Source organism: Chrysemys picta, chromosome 3, assembly GCF_011386835.1.
Source record: "Chrysemys picta bellii isolate R12L10 chromosome 3, ASM1138683v2, whole genome shotgun sequence".
In the NCBI taxonomy this organism is placed as follows: domain Eukaryota; kingdom Metazoa; phylum Chordata; order Testudines; family Emydidae; genus Chrysemys; species Chrysemys picta.
The window spans coordinates 28,918,714-28,934,881 of record NC_088793.1 but is presented as its reverse complement, the minus strand read 5'-3'; the positions used below and the strand labels follow the sequence as shown (position 1 = coordinate 28,934,881).

General features: G+C 39.6%; 1 protein-coding gene across 6 annotated transcripts in view; it reads right to left on the bottom strand.

Moving 5' to 3' along the window:
* NBAS (NBAS subunit of NRZ tethering complex) overlaps positions 1 to 16,168 on the bottom strand; it is a 383,144-nt gene that overhangs the window by 223,560 nt on the left and 143,416 nt on the right. For all 6 annotated transcript variants that reach the window (XR_010599418.1, XM_005293091.5, XM_065587676.1 and 3 more), the window contains exon 33: positions 80 to 193. Coding sequence is in view for 5 of the 6 variants with exons in the window: in XM_005293091.5 (XP_005293148.2) it covers positions 80 to 193 (114 nt within the window). In the remaining variant the exon portion in view is untranslated. The remainder of the gene's footprint in view (positions 1 to 79; positions 194 to 16,168) is intronic.

Genomic DNA, 16,168 nt, shown 5'->3' with positions numbered 1-16,168 from the left:
GTCACATATTTTACATGTCAGAAAATTCAGGAGAGGACTTTTTTGTTTTTGTTTTTTTTATTAAAGTGGTAAACTTCACCTGTGGCTATAAGCTCTTGGCAGTGCATACTAGCAGCTTTGTAGTCCTGGAAATGGAGAGCTTGTTCCACTAAAAGGATTAAAACCTGGCCTTTTCTCTCGGTCTGGTCATCTCCTGTAAGTAGAGTCAGAAAAGTTGTTACCAATTATTTCGAAGGTCAATAGTCAATTAATTATTAGCACAGCATTTCACAAGAATGTTTCTGTATATTGTGGATGAAAATGGCTCTCTTTCCAAGCTGTTGATGGTTTGGATGCTACAAATATGCAGTATACATCTACCTCTTCCTGATGAAACTAAGACATAACTTATTTAATTAGTGAAACAGGTAATTGTGTGCCCAAACCATGTATTCATATATTGCTAGAGGAACTCACATCAGTACGTATTAAGTATATCACAAGGTGGAAAACACTTGTTGAAAAAAAATAAATACGGTCTAGTTAATTAACATTTTATAGGTCACAAAAGATCTTCAAAAATGAAGGCTTAAAATTAGGGTCTTTAAATCACCAATTAGGTCTCTAAATATGGATTTATTTTCAAAGGGAGCTGCTGTGTGCTTCAATGTTAATTGTAGGTATGTTAGGGCCCTATGTGTGTGTGTCCAATACAGCATGATTGATTTTTCTCTGTATCATTTTAATGTTAACACCTGTAAGATCCCTTATGACTCCAAAAGGGAATAGAAGTTCTAATGAATTCTTTATGACCTGGACTTCTGCTTGCTTACATTGCTGTCAGTGAACTTTGCTCTCCATTAATGACTTGCACAGTCCAAGGTTTAACTTTTCACTGAAGTCTTTGAATCCTGCAGTTTGTTCAATTGTTCACCCCTAGGCAACCAGAGATTATTGTGCATGTCCCCATGCAACACAATAAATGTAAAATAAAACATGGCCAGTGCAGGATTAACAAAATTTGACTTTGGGGGGAGGGGGAGAGTAATGTGTCTATAAAATCTTGTCCTGGAGATAAAACCCGTTCCACATACATATGTTCTGGTGAAAATGTACCTATATGTTCTAGGTCAGGGGTGTCAAACTCAATTGCACAGGGGGCCAAAACTCAAAACTCGCGGGCCGAACAGTATAACCATTTATTTAACAGACTAAATATTTATGTTTTTTAACCATTAATATGAACCAAAATACAGGATATCATTCCAAAATAAATACATTTCAACTTAAAATATTTTGCTCTTCATAAAAAAATATCCTGTCAATACAATACATTCAAAATCTGTACATGCTGGAATATTAAAAAATCTGAAAATATAAATAAAAAATTGAATTTAAAGCAAAAGTATAATCATAACAAATCATAACATTCCATTTTCTTGTCCTATTTAGTCAGAGCCTGATACTTGGAGTCTTTTCTTTGCAACAAGTTCGTTTATGTTTGGGGTTAGGTTCTGTGTTGTGAAGATTCTCAGGATCGATTGCAGGTGTTCATCAGTGAGGCGACTCCTGTGTGACGTTTTGTTAATTTTCATCACAGAGAACAGCTGCTCGCACAGATATGTGCTGCCAAACATGGACAGGATTCGAGCCGCATGTTGGCGGAGCTGCGGCATCGCTTCAGGAATGAAGCGAGTGAACTGTGCTGGCCCCGCAGTGTCGTACTTTGCCTTCAGTGTCCCGTTACATTGCAGTTCTATCAGCTCCATCTGCATTTCTACAGGTGCGGTTTCCACATCGACTGCAAATGGGTTGCGAAGCAGCTCGAAGTTACTTTTCTGTGCCTCAAAGTCACTGAAGCGCCGTGCGAACTCAGTGCGCAGCGCGCTGAGTTTTTCAGCAAAGGTGGCATTTGGGAAAACTGTGGCACTTTCTTGGTTCCGTATTACTTGGCAACAGGGAAAGTGAGACAAGTTGCATTGGTGCATTTGTGTCTCCCATAAGCGCAGCTTCACTTGAAATGCCTTCACTGCATCATGCATATCGGTTATTATGTGCTCCCGTCCCTGGAGTTGAAGGTTTAAAGCGCTAAGATGCGACGTTATGTCAGCCAGGAACGCCAACTCACATTTCCACTTTTCATCCCGCAGAACTGTGCAGTCTTTCCCCTTACTGTCCATGAACTGGCAGATTTCCTCTCGCAGCTCAAAGTGTCTTTTGAGAACTTTTCCCCGACTTAGCCACCGGACCTCCGTATGATATGGCATATCGCCAAACTCGCTATCTATTTCCCGCAGAAAAGACTGGAATTGGCGGTGATTTAAACCGTGGGCTCTGATAAAGTTGACGGTTTGTGTTACAGTGTTCATCACATGATCCATTTTTAGGACTTTAGCACTCAGCGATTCCTGGTGAATGATGCAGTGATACACTGTCAACTCACCGGCACAGTTCTCCTCCCGCATCTTTGAGCGCATCCTTCCCACCAGTCCATTTTTTTCACCACACATAGCAGGTGCGCCATCTGTTGTAAGTCCAACGAGTTTTTCCCACGGCAGTTTCATGTCGGTTACACTTTGAAATACATTTCCAAAGATGTCTTCTCCTTTCGTTGTCCCGTGCATCGATTTAATGTCCAGTATTTCCTCTGTTACGCACAAATTGGAATCCACACCACGGATAAATATCGCCAGCTGTGCAGTGTCAGTCGCGTCAGTAGTTTCATCCACGGCAAGGGAGTATGCAACAAAATCTTTTGCTCTTTCAGTCAACTGTGTTTTCAAATCAGTCGCCATCTCACAAACCCGATTAGCAACAGTGTTTCTGCTGAGGCTTACATTTGCAAACGCTCGCGTTTTATCTGGACAAAGGACGTCGCACACTTTCATCATACAATTCTTTACGAATTCCCCCTCGGTAAACGGCCGTCCTGATTTGGCGATCTCTTCGGCCACAATGAAACTTGCTTTCACAGCAGCTTCACTTTGTGATTTTGCTTTGGTGAAAAACGTCTGCTGGGATGTCAAATTCTTCTTCAACTCCTCTACCTTTTGTAGCTTCTGTCCTGCGCTCAGGTTTTTGAATTTGTTCTCATGTTTCGTCTCGTAGTGCCGTCTTAGGTTATACTCCTTCATTACAGCGATATTACTCCCGCAAAGGAGACACACTGGTTTACCTGCAATTTCAGTAAACATATACTCATTCTCCCACCGGCTTTGAAAGCCTCGGTTTTCAGAATCAATTTTTCTCTTGGCCATTGTTGGGGTCTAGCTTTGATTTGATATTAGCGTTGTATACATCAACAGACCGCGAACTTGAACCGCGGCTTGCCGTTGGCGGCAATTGCACTGCATCATGGGATTTGTAGTGTGTGTTATTGGGGCGTCATATCACAGGGCCATTAAAAACAGATATATAAAACGATTTCGCGGGCCGGATATAATTGTATGGCGGGCCGGATGTGGCCCGCGGGCCTTGAGTTTGACACATGTGTTCTAGGTGGAGCATGAAATGGAAAGAGAATCAGGAATATGAGGATTCCTAATTTCCTTTTCCAAACCATGCATATAATCTTCCCTCCTTCCACTTTTTTTTTTTTTTGGCCCTCTATTTCTCACCTCACTTGGCAAGTTGTAATGAACACAGCATATGTCCATAACTGTACATGAAAGTGCAGTCTCTCTCTCTCTCTCACACACACACGAGTAAGATCTAGATCTATATATTTTAAACTTATGTGAGATCTACAGGGATGGACTGATCAGAAAAAAAAATGCTTCTTTCAATGCGAGTTTTGTATCTTTACTGCCTCTCACTGGTTATCAGAGGATTTGAAGGATTCAGTGCTGATGCAGCTATCTGAACTTATTTAAATATTTGACGTTGAATTATGAGACACTGTGTTAACATATCCGCCCTGGAATAATTTAACTTCAAATATTTTAAAAAGTTAAATTTATCTAACTTGTAGACTTAAGACTATGAACATAACTAAAAAGTCCATGGTTATTTTTTCCCTCCACTCTGTGGCTCCAACAACAGAGGTAAAGCACATTGCTTGTCTAGTCTTTTTTATTTATTTTTAATCACACCCATAAAGATAAATGTACTGATTGTGCTAGATTGACAACCATGGAAACTCAATTCCTTGTTAATACTTCAGGCTAATTTAAGTTAGTGAAATAGTAAAACAGTCATTTTAGTATGCAGATGGGAGGTCATGTTGGTGGCCTGTGATATACAGGAAGTCAGACCAGATAATCTGGTGGTCCCTTTTGGCCCAAAACTCTATAACTCTATTTACAGAGCTGTCCAACCAAGATGCCTCTGCTCTGGATGCAGAGGGACCACCTCTGGGGTCTGGAGGGTAGCATTACCTCCATATTCATTTATTCCTTAGCCTCTCCACTGAGACAGACTGCCATACATTGTTGCCAATTAGTCACCATCATGTTTTTTTGTGATGTGAATTTTTGCCCACTGGGAGCTGGACTGCTACAAAACTCCTCTATCCAGGCCACTGCCCAGCAATTAAATGGAAACAACTTTTAGTCATTTTTACCTAGGATAAATTTGAACCAGTGTCCTAGAGGTGAAATGTTCCTAGATACCTGTCAGGCATCCAGTGCCTGCCCCATACCCTTGGCAGCTTTATAATGTATTAAACTTATATTGTGAGATTTGTGTGTCAGCATCAGACCCAAGGAAGGGGTAACAAAAGTGCAGTAAATGGATCTTTGTTGTTATTCAGAAATTGCCATGACCAATTATCAACTGCAATTTATTACTATTTAAAATCAGTAGGGGCACGATTGGAGCTGTTCTTTTCTTAATTGATCTTGAGTGGTCTTATTGGTTTAGAGGGTTTTTCGGGGGCAGGGGGCCTGACTAATTTATTTTGAAGCAATAGGCTCTCCTTCTGCGTGTTTTACAAGACTGCAAATGTACGTTAGCATCATTCTCTCTCTATTCTCTTACAGTACTTAGTACCCTGTATCAATTTGCCTCCTATTTAAACTCCCATTATCTTGATGCACACTGTTATACCAAAGGGTTACAACTCCAGCATGACTAGCAAATCCCCTGCAATGCACAGCTAGAACGTTGTTCACATGGCTTTTGCTGACTCAGTGAAGCCAATTAAAATCCTATCCCCTGCAGGATTTCCAGTATCTTCACTTATTCTTCTATTTAGACCTAGAAACTCACTTCCATTGCTTCACAGTTCCTGACTTGGAAGTTAAGATTAAGTCTTAAAGAAATGAAGCAGCTTTTAATGTCTAGCCCCACCGTCCCTCATCTCTTGCAATATTGACATGAGACATTCAAGATTTTTCTTTAAAACAGTTGGTAAGATAAATGCCATCATAAAATGAGTGTCTTATTTTCCTCGATTATTCCTATCTGTTAGTGTTGTTTGAAATCCAGCAGATTGAATAGCAAAGACATTTAAAATTCAGGAACTGGAAATGTTGTGTCACTTATTATTTCTATAGCACGGCCTGTATATACAGCATAAGTTTAGAAACTTCCTCAGGACTACTCCCTAGCATAAGGACTCGTATGCTCTGACTTCAGGACTACTGAGAGTCAATCTACTGAGAAGCATTAACAGAATCCTTAAAGGATGTCATGCATCTCATCTCATTTCAAGGCAAATTGTCATAATGACAGGCAGATGACAGATGTCGTGGCAAGGAAGGAAACTATCAGCACTTGAGAAATATAAAGAAAACATCTTCTCCATTTCAGGCAGCCTGGGTCATCCAGCAAGCAAGACAATTTGAATTGCAACTAATAAAGAATAATCCCAGTGCCAGAAATTAATTTTGGCTAAGTTAGCCAGAATCATCTTCTGATGAGGGAAACAGAGGCACAGACCCACCCAATTCCCAGAATGTCTGACCTGGGTTTAGATCAAAAGTGTTCCTCAATAAAATAGTCACATGTCCCATGCTCAGACAACTAGACAACAGTGTCTCTTTCATATACAGCAAGAACAGCTGTGTACTATTTTGATATATATTCTTTTGGCTGAAACTGGGAAGGGCAACAACATGAGAAAGTTGAGGAACTTGGTAAGCTTCAAAAATAAGTATGACTTCTGGATAATGGTTCAGAACATTTTTTTAATTAGAAAAAGTTCACCCATTCCCAGAATTACATTTTTCCAAAAACTTTACTGTCAACTTAATGAGAAACTAAATGGAAAATGTTTTTGTTTTGTTTTTAAATTAATGTCTCATCAAGCAACTCCTGCAACATGTGACAGCACAAAACAATGTCTAGACAGGCTTTTACAACATTCAGTAACAGTAAACAAACAGTAATTAAAAGCAATTATCCAAGATTGATTTTGTATTTTGAATTTTTTTTTTGTTCCAGTGTGCAATCAAATACAACAATTTAAGGCTAAATAATTACCTAAAATAGATTATTCGTTGTTACTGGGAATGAGGACTCCGGTTCCAATTCCCAAGTTTGCCACTGATTTATTAGTGACATCTTGTAAACCCCATCATGACTCCCTTACTTTGCCCACCTGTGAAACAGAGATATTGCTTACCTACCTATTTTACTGAGGTGGTGTTGTGAGCCTAATTAGGATTTACTAATTGATTTAAGATACCTGATGAAAGACCATAAGAGTGCCCAAAGGAAGTATGAGGAATGACTTGCCTGTAACTCTTGTTCTCTGAAAACATGCTACTCTTGGAGTGGTGTGTTCCCATAACATTGCCACACGCCAGTACAGGGAATCTTATGCCACACCCGGCTTAGTGTCTATCCTTCCCCAAATCATTCTCTTTTAATGGTGGAACATAGACAGCACATACTATTTACCCTACTGTGCAGAATAAAAGCTTTGGTTCATAGATGCTATTTAAAATGTTAATGAACCATAGAACCAAACCTATTAATTTGGAAGACAAGTACATTTTATTTCAAGCTGAAAATTATTCAAATAATAGGTTTTGATTTTAAAATATCTTAAAATAATATGAATGCATGGGCTGCTCTTTAGGTGACAATGCATAACTTGAAGGTGATTAATAACATTGTTAATATTGTTATAGCTACAAAGATCTATAGTAACTATTCATCATATTAATGATACACGGCAACCTAATAAAATAATAAAGAGAGGATAGATGCAAAAGTGCTCTATATGTCTTGCTTTTACAACCTAATTGATACGTTCATGAGAGGCTCTATTTACACACTATAGTTAAGGCTGCATCCGTCTTTCTATTTAAATCTCTTCTTATGCATCTGAAGAAGTGGGCAGTAGCCCACAAAAGCTTATGCTCTAATAAATTTGTTAGTCTCTAAGGTGCCACAAGTACTCCTGTTCTTTTTGTTTTGCAAGGGTTTATTAATTTGATCATAAAAATCAACTGACTTTAAACTTGATGTGAGGTCCTGGCGAAAGAGCAAATTTTAGTTGTTTTTAAAGCTGTTGTGATCATGTAAAAATTATATGGAATTGCCGAAAGCTCGTTTGCCCTGTCAGATTTTTAAAAAGAGATGCAGAGCCCAATCCAAGGGCATACAACTTTCATTCAAGTCAATGCTGCAATGTCTAGGCACGTCAGAGTTAGTGAATGGCAGATTTAAATCCAAGCTTTGAATAATCAGACTGTGAAACTCATTACCACATAATGTTATCAAGGTCAAGAATTTAGCAAAATTTTTAAAAAAAAGAAGGATTGGACATTGTATGGATAATATCCAGTTACAACAAATAATATTAACAAAAATCCTGAAGGGATATAAAATAACTTAATTGAAGTCTCAATATTTCAACCTTAAACCATTGTCTATTAGGGATTAGGATGAGACCTTGTTAGGGAGACAGATTTTTTTTTACATCTGCCTATTTTCTTGTACCTTGTTCTGAATCAGTTTGTGCTGGTTCCTGACAGGAGATCGGACAAGACGGATCACGGGTTTCATATGCTATGGTAATTTATACGATCCTGTGAATAGCCCATTCTTTGTGAGTCATCCAGACCTTAGTTTATAACAGTTTCCAAATTCCAATAACTTTTATGAGTGTTTAAAGGTATAAATAGCATAACAAAACCATCTGAAACAGTACTAATGTTTAAACTCAGAATGTAATGCACTGGAATACTTCATATGTGCTAACACATACTGTTATCCTCTCCTGTGCAGAATGTAAAGCCTGTTCAAGTCGTGTTTTTTTTTTTTTTTTTTAAACACAATTAAGGCTCCTTTCTAATGAGTAGCTCCCCAAGAGACAAAAGTTCTTAATCCTGATTTTTCTTAAAAATCAAGTGTTGTGTTTTGGAGCACGTTACCAAGTTCCAACGCTGATGAGAAATGAGTGTGGATAAATTAATAATTAAGGTATTAATTGTAGGCATGGATTCATTAGAAAAACATACCTGAGGTCTACGGTAAAGATCTCCATTATTGCAATAAGACCAAACAAACTGGCATGCTGTAAACCTCCAGTGACATAAAAGTATAAAGCCAAATGCAGAATGATTTTATATACAAAATAATCCACTTGAAGTGTTTTGTTGCTATTACAAAGTGGAACCTATTCATGACAACATGGGAACACACAGTTCTGTACATTTATTCAGCCAGGAGACACAGCAACTGTTAAAGCACAGTGTTTTGCTCAGTGAGATAGCCTCTTAAAATACACTCATTTCCATGAAATTCCATATTTATCTTGGGAGCGACTATTATACTTGAGATTTTATCTCTAAAGTCACTGAGAGTTGCCTGGTGTGCTGTGAAAACATTTATTAATGCACAAAGAATCCTACTAATGGCAGAAATATCACTATGTTCTTTTTTATCTTTATCTAAATTCCTTTGGTTGTACTTCTCCTTCCTCTTATCATTTAGGTGAGTGAGTAGACAATAGAAAAAGCAACGTGATACAGTTAAAAAAAAAAGTGCTGTAACCTTGACTTGGGGGGGGGAGAAAGAGGGGGAGAGGGAGAGATTTAATTTTATCTACACGTCATTTATTGGAATGAGCTAGGGAATGGTTATTACTTATTTATATGTGTGAGAGTACATCTATGCATATATACTCTCACAAAGTCATATGCATACAATTATTTTAAATACATACAGTTTAGGTTACCCTAACTTATCATTATATGACATTATTGTTAGGAAAACTGAAAAAGCAAGATGGTACTTCCTGTTACCCCTTCTATACCTCCCCTAGGATCCACAATCCAATTCAGCCATCCATAACTCTCAGTCACCCACAATTTTTTCCCTACCACCATGCAATGCCCCCTGCTCCTCACTGCACTTGTAAATATTCAAGAAATTATTTTGAATTATAAATGTTTAAAAGTGCAACAGAGAAAGGGGCAGGAGGAGCATGTTACAAGACAATGGGCAATAGGGTTGGTGCTATCACATGGCATGCTTCACGACTGATGCATTTCTATTAATTTAACTGATAAAATGTAGTATTTTATTTTCATTTGCATCATGAGGTATTCTTTGAAAAGGTGATCATAGAATCACAGAACTGGAAGGGACCTCGAGAGGTCATCAAGTCCAGGCCCCCGCACTCAAGGCAGGACTAAGTATTATCTAGATCAGGGATAGGCAACCTATGGTACGTGTGCCAAAGGCAGCATGCGAGCTGATTTTCAGTGTCACTCACACTGCCTGGGTACTGGCCACCAGTTCAGGGGCTCCACTGCCGGCCTGGGGTCCTGGCCGTCAGCCCGGGGCTCTGCTCCTGGGCTTGGCCCGGGGCTCTGCAACTGCCCCCAGCTGTGGCCCTCTGGCCCCAGACTCTGGCAGTGAGAGATGCAGACAGGGGCAAAAGGGGGCACAGCTCGGCACCCCCACCTTAAAAATTGTTCCAGCGCCACTGTACTGGATATTTTTAAGTCCTGATTTGCTGCCTACATCACTATCACGCCACATGGAACAGCGCACCGCGTTTGACGTTGAGCATGCTGTCTGTTGCGATTTTTTTTCCCCACTGTAAGTTGAGGGGTACATGTGCTTTCTTAGGAGCAGTGCAGTTGATGAGAGCGTGGATATAAACAATGTTCCACATTTGGCAGTTGTTGCAAGATATTGTGCTTCCGATGAAATCCAAGAGGAACTTTGTTGCCTAAAAACCCTGCATGGCACAACAAAGCGGGAAGATAGTGGAAAGTTTTGTAAACCATTTTGAAGAACGAGGAGTTGACATCAGAAAATTATTTTGTGTGACAACAGATGGTGCTCCTGCCATGGTCGGAAAACAGAAGGGATTTGTAAAGTTACTTGAAGATCAAATTGGCCACCCAACAGTCAAATTTCACTGTATCATCCATCAAGAAAACCTTTGTGCTAAAATTTCTAATTCAGAGCTTAATAATGTGATGAATACAGTGTAAATAGTGTGATGAATGGCGCAAATTGTGAATTTCCTTGTTCCTCGGTCTGCTTTGACTCTGAGACCGCTTAAAGCACTGCTAGAAGATATCGACAGTGCTTATAATGACATTCCATGTCACAGCAACATTCAGTGACTAAGTCGTGGCAAGGTTTTGATGCGCGTTGTAAACTGTTTTGATGCAATCAAGGCCTTTTTGTCGGAAAAAGGACAAAAATACCCTGAACTGGATGATGACAAATGTCTGTAAATTCATGTTTCTAACTGACATCACCGCTCACCTAAACAAACTCAACCTCTGTCTCCAGGGTGCAGGGCAAATGGTTCTGGATCTTTATGAGATTGGAATGTACATGCAAGAACTGGAATCAGAATTTTCTGACACATTTCAAGATTTCCAGCAATTTGGCCCAATGCTTTCTTTTCTAATTAAACCTGAAAAGTTCAACGAAAGCGACTTGGATTTATCTGTATTTCAGTGGATGGGTGTTAAAGATTTCAAAATGCAACTCATTCAGTTAAAAAGCTCAGAATTGTGGGTATCAGAGTTTGGAGATCTGTGGAGTGCACTTGAAGCTACCGAGAGAGATCATGGCGCCTCTATTTTGACCTGCTGGACGTCCCTGCCAGTGAAATTTAACTGTTTGAAGAAAATTGCGTTTGCAGTGCTTTCAGCATTTGGATCCACATACCTGTGTGAACAGGTATTTTCACACATGAAATCCGTCCTCTGTCCCTCTCGGAGTCGGTTAACAGATCACTCAGAAGCCTGTGTGCAGCTTAACGTATCCAAACACGTGCCAGACATTGGGAAACTCAGCAAGGAAAAGCAAGGGCAAGGATCACACTAAACTGACAAGATCTGCATTTTAATTTAATTTTAAACGAAGCTTCTTAAACATTTTAAAAACCTTATTTATTTTACATACAGCAATAGTTTAGTTATATATTATAGACTTATAGAAAGAGACCTTCTAAAAATGTTAAAATGTATTATTGGCACACAAAACCTTAAATTAGAGTGAATAAATGAAGACTCGGCGCACCACTTCTGAAAGGTTTCCGACCCCTGATCTGGACTATCCCTGAAAGGTGTTCGTCCAACCTGCTCTTAAAAATCCCCAATGATGGAGATTCCACAACCTCCCTAGGCAATTTATTCCAGTGCTTAACCACTCTGACAGTTAGGAAGTTTTTCCTAATGTCCAACCTAAATCACCCTTGCTGCAATTTAAGCCCATTGTTTCTTGTCCTCTATCCTCAGCGGTTAAGAAGAACAATTTTTCTCCCTCCTCCTTGTAACAACCTTTTATGTACTGTTTTCATGTCCCCTCTCAGTCTTCTCTTCTCCAGACTAAACCACCCAATTTTTTCAATCTTCCCTCATAGGTCATGTTTTCTAGACCTTTAATCATTTTTGTTGCTCTTCTCTGGACGTTCTCCAATTTTTCTACAACTTTCCTGAAATGTGGCGCCCAGAACTGGACACAATACTCCAGTTGAGGCCTAATCAGCGCGGAGTAGAGCGGAAGAATTACTTCTTGTGTCTTGTTTACAATACTCTTGCTAATACATCCCAGAATGATGTTTGCTTTCTAGCAACACCGTTACATTGTTGACTCATATTTAGCTTATGATCCACTATGACCCCTGTCATAACTATAAAGGGAAGGGTAACAGCTGTCCTGTGTACAGTACTATAAAATCCCTCCTGGCCAGAAACTCCAAAATCCTTTTCCCTGTAAAGGGTTAAGAAGCTTAGGTAACCTGGCTGGCATCTGACCTAAAGGACCAATAAGGGGACAAGATACTTTCAAATCTTGGTGGGGGGGGGGGGGAGAGGAGGCTTTTGTTTGTGCTCTTTGTTTTGGGTTTCGTTTGCTCTCGGGACTGAGAGGGACCAGACATCAATCCAGGTTCTCCACATCTTTCTAAACAAGTCTCTCCTATTTCAAACTTGTAAGTAAATAGCCAGGCAAGGCGTGTTAGTTTTCCTTTGTTTTCTCAACTTGTAAATGTACCTTTTACTAGAGTGTTTATCTTTGTTTGCTGTACTTTAAACCTAAAACTAGAGGGGAGTCCTCTGAGCTCTTTAACTTTGATTACCCTGTAAAGTTATTTTCCATACTGATTTTACAGAGATGATTTTTACCTTTTTCTTTAATTAAAAGCCTTCTTTTTAAAAACCTGATTGATTTTTCCTTGTTTTAAGATCCAAGGGGTTTGGATCTTGATTCACCAGGAGTTGGTGGGAGGAAGGAGGGGAACGGTTAATTTCTCCTTGTTTTAGATCCAAGGGGGTTGGATCTGTATTCACCAGGGAATTGGTGAAGGTTTCTCAAGGCTTCCCAGGCATGGGAATTCTTGGAATGGTGGCAGCGGACCAAAGCTAAGCTGGTAGTTAAGCTTAAAAGTTTTCATGCAGGCCCCTACATTTGTACCCTAAAGTTCAAAGTGGGGATACAGCCCTGACAAGCCCCAGATCCCTTTCCTCAGTACTCCTTCTTAGGCAGTCATTTCCCATTTTGTATGTTGCAACTGATTGTTCCTTTCTAAGTGGAATACTTTGCATTTGTCCTTATTGAATTTCATCCTATTTACTTCAGCCCATTTCTCCAATTTTTCCAGATCATTTTGTTGTATTTCCCTAGTTTGTTTATGAGAAGGTTATGCAAGACAGTATCAAAAGCCTTACTAAAGTCAAGATATAGCACATCTACCACTTCCCCCGTAACCAGAAGGCTGGTTACCCAGTCAAAGAAAGCTATGAGATTGGTTTGGTATAATTTGTTCTTGACAAATCCATACTGACTGTTACTTATCACCTTATTATCTTCTAGATGTTTGCAAACTGATTGCTTAATTATTTGCTCCATTATCTTTCTGGGTTCAGAAGTTAAGCCAACTGGTCTGTAACAGTGGCGTAGCCAGGTGGAGGGAACAGGGGGAGCGATTAAAAAAAAAAAAAAAAAAGACGCCACCCGCTGCAGCGCTTTTACTCACCCGGCAGCACTCCGGGTCTTCGGCAACGGGCCCTTCACTCGCTACAGGTGCCTTCGGCAGCACTGAAGGACCCACCGCCAAAATGCCATCGAAGACCTGCGGAGTGAGTGAAGGTCCCGCCGGCGAAGGGCCGCCGAAGACCTAGAGCGCTGCCGGTTGAGTAAAAGCACCGCAGCGGGTGGCGCCTTTTTTTTTTTTTTAAATCGCTCCCCCTCTTCTCTCCGGGTGAGTAAAAATTAAAAAGGCGCCATGAAATTGACAAGGCACCACTTGTGCTCAGTGGGGGAGCGGCCGCTATGCTACTGGTCTGTAATTCCCCAGGTTGTCCTGATTTCCCTTTTTATAGATGGGCACTATATTTTCCCTTTTCCAGTCTTCTGAAATGTTTCCCATCTTCCATGACCTTTCAAAGATAAATTTCTAATGGCTCAGATATATCTCCTCAGTCAGCTCCTTGAGTATTCTAGGATGCATTTCATCAGGCCCTGGCGACCTGAAGACATCTAACTTGTCTAAGTAATTTTTAACTTGTTCTTTCCCTATTTTAGACTCTGATCCTACCACATTTTCACCGGTATTCACTATTTTAGATGTCCCATCGCCAGCAACCTTCTTGGTAAAAACCAAAACAAAGAAGTCATTAAGCACCTCTGCCATTTCCACATTTTCTGTTGTCGTCTTTCCCCCCACTCATTGAGTAACGGGCCTACTCTGTCCTTGGTCTTCCTCTTTCTTCTCATGTATTTGTAGAATGTTTTCTTGTTTCCTTTTATATCTCTAGCTAGTTTGATCTCATTTTGTGCCTTGGCTTTTCTAATTTTGTCCCTACATACTTGTGTTATTTGTTTATATTCATCCTTTGTAGTTTGTCCAAGTTCCCACTTTTTGTAGGACTCTTTTTTGAATTTTAGATCATTGAAGATCTCCTGGTTAAGCCTGTGTGGTCTCTTGCCATACTTCCTATCTTTCCTACACAGTGGGATAGTTTGCTCTTGTGCCCTTAATATCTCTCTTTGAAAAACGGCCAATTGTTTTTCCCCTTAGACTTGGTTCCCACAGGATTTTACCTACCAAGTCCCTGAGTTTGATAAAGTCTGCCTTCTTGAAATCCATTGTCTTTATTGTGCTGTTCTCCCTCCTACCATTCCTTAGAATCGTGAACTCTACCATTTCATGATCACTTTCACCCAAGTTGCATTCCACTTTCAAATTCTCAACCAGTTCCTTCCCTATTTGTAAAAATCAAATCTAGAACAGCCTCCCCTCTAGTAGCTTTGTCCACCTTCTGAAATAAAAAATTGTCTCCAATACATTCCAAGAACTTGTTGGATAATCTGTGCCTTGCTGCGTTATTTTGCCAACAGATGTATGAGTAGTTGAAGTCCCCCATCACCACCAAGTCCTGTGCTTTGGATGATTTTTAGTTGTTTAAAAAAAACCCTCATCCACCTCTTCTTCCTGGTTTGGTGGTCTGTAGTAGACCTCTACCATGATATCACCCTTGTTTTTTACCCCTTTTATCCTTACCCAGAAACTTTCAACAAGTCTGTCTCTTATTTCTATCTCAACCTCAGTCCAAGTGTGTACATTTTTAATATATAAGGCAACACCTCCTCCCTTTTTTCCCTGCCTGCCCTTCCTGAGCAAGCTGTACCCTTCTATGCCAATATTCCAGTCATGCATATTATCCCACCAAGTCTCCGTGATACCAACTAGGTCATAGTTGTGTTCATTTACTAGCATTTCAAGTTCATTCTACTTATTCCCCATACTTCTCGCATTAGTATACAGACATTAGTGATAAAGAAAGTCAACAAGATGCATGAGACTTTATGTAAGCCATCTCAGAACACATGCTGGTCACATGCCTCACATTCAAAGTCTGGAGAAAATATGTTTTATGCACACCAATACCCTTGTAAACATAAACAGAAACTAAACAAGTATTTAGCATAAACTATATGCAAGAGGTAACACTGACATGAAAAAGGAAAATCAGTGATTTGGTCTAAGGCGTGGGAGGCAAGATGTATAGGGTAGCCAGGGAGGAAGATTAGTTTTCCCAACCAACACCCAAAACTTCAACACAGTTCTAACCATAGAATCTCTAGTGATGCCTCCAAAATACCAATAGCAACACCTATATTGAGCTACGCGTGAAAAGAGTTATATAGAAATTCTAGGTATTATTAGCATTAAACATAATTAGAGTGTTGAAAACACCTCAGCAGAGAAGTCTGGGGGAACATGCCAAGTTCACTGCCTTCCTTTTCTGAAAAAGCAGAAAATTCAATATGGAACAGCTATTGTACTGCAGGTCCAATCCTGCAAGACGTTCAACACCTTAAATAAGCATTCAGCCCTAAAACTCAACATAATAATATGCTAAGTCAACTGTAGATAAATCATGTTGTTACACTGAAGTTTATGTGACACACAACTTTTCTTCTCTTACATGAACAGGACTGTTGTTAAATCAAACTAGCATACTTGACAGGGATAAGAAAATTAGTGGAATTTTAATACTAATTGATTCAGGATTATAAAATATTCTCACCTGTAAATCCAAATTTGACATGATCTTTGGCTCAAAATCTAAATTAAACAAGGCTGTTCTTATTTTATGTATTAAAGAAGGTCGCAACAGCTGAATACAAGATCACCTGTAAAATAGGTCAGTCTTCCTTGAAGACTGCTCCTCCAGAGGACATTTTAGTGACATCCTTGAGTACATCCTGATGATTAACTCAAATGCCCTTGAGCATAACACATATCTTGCATTGCAGT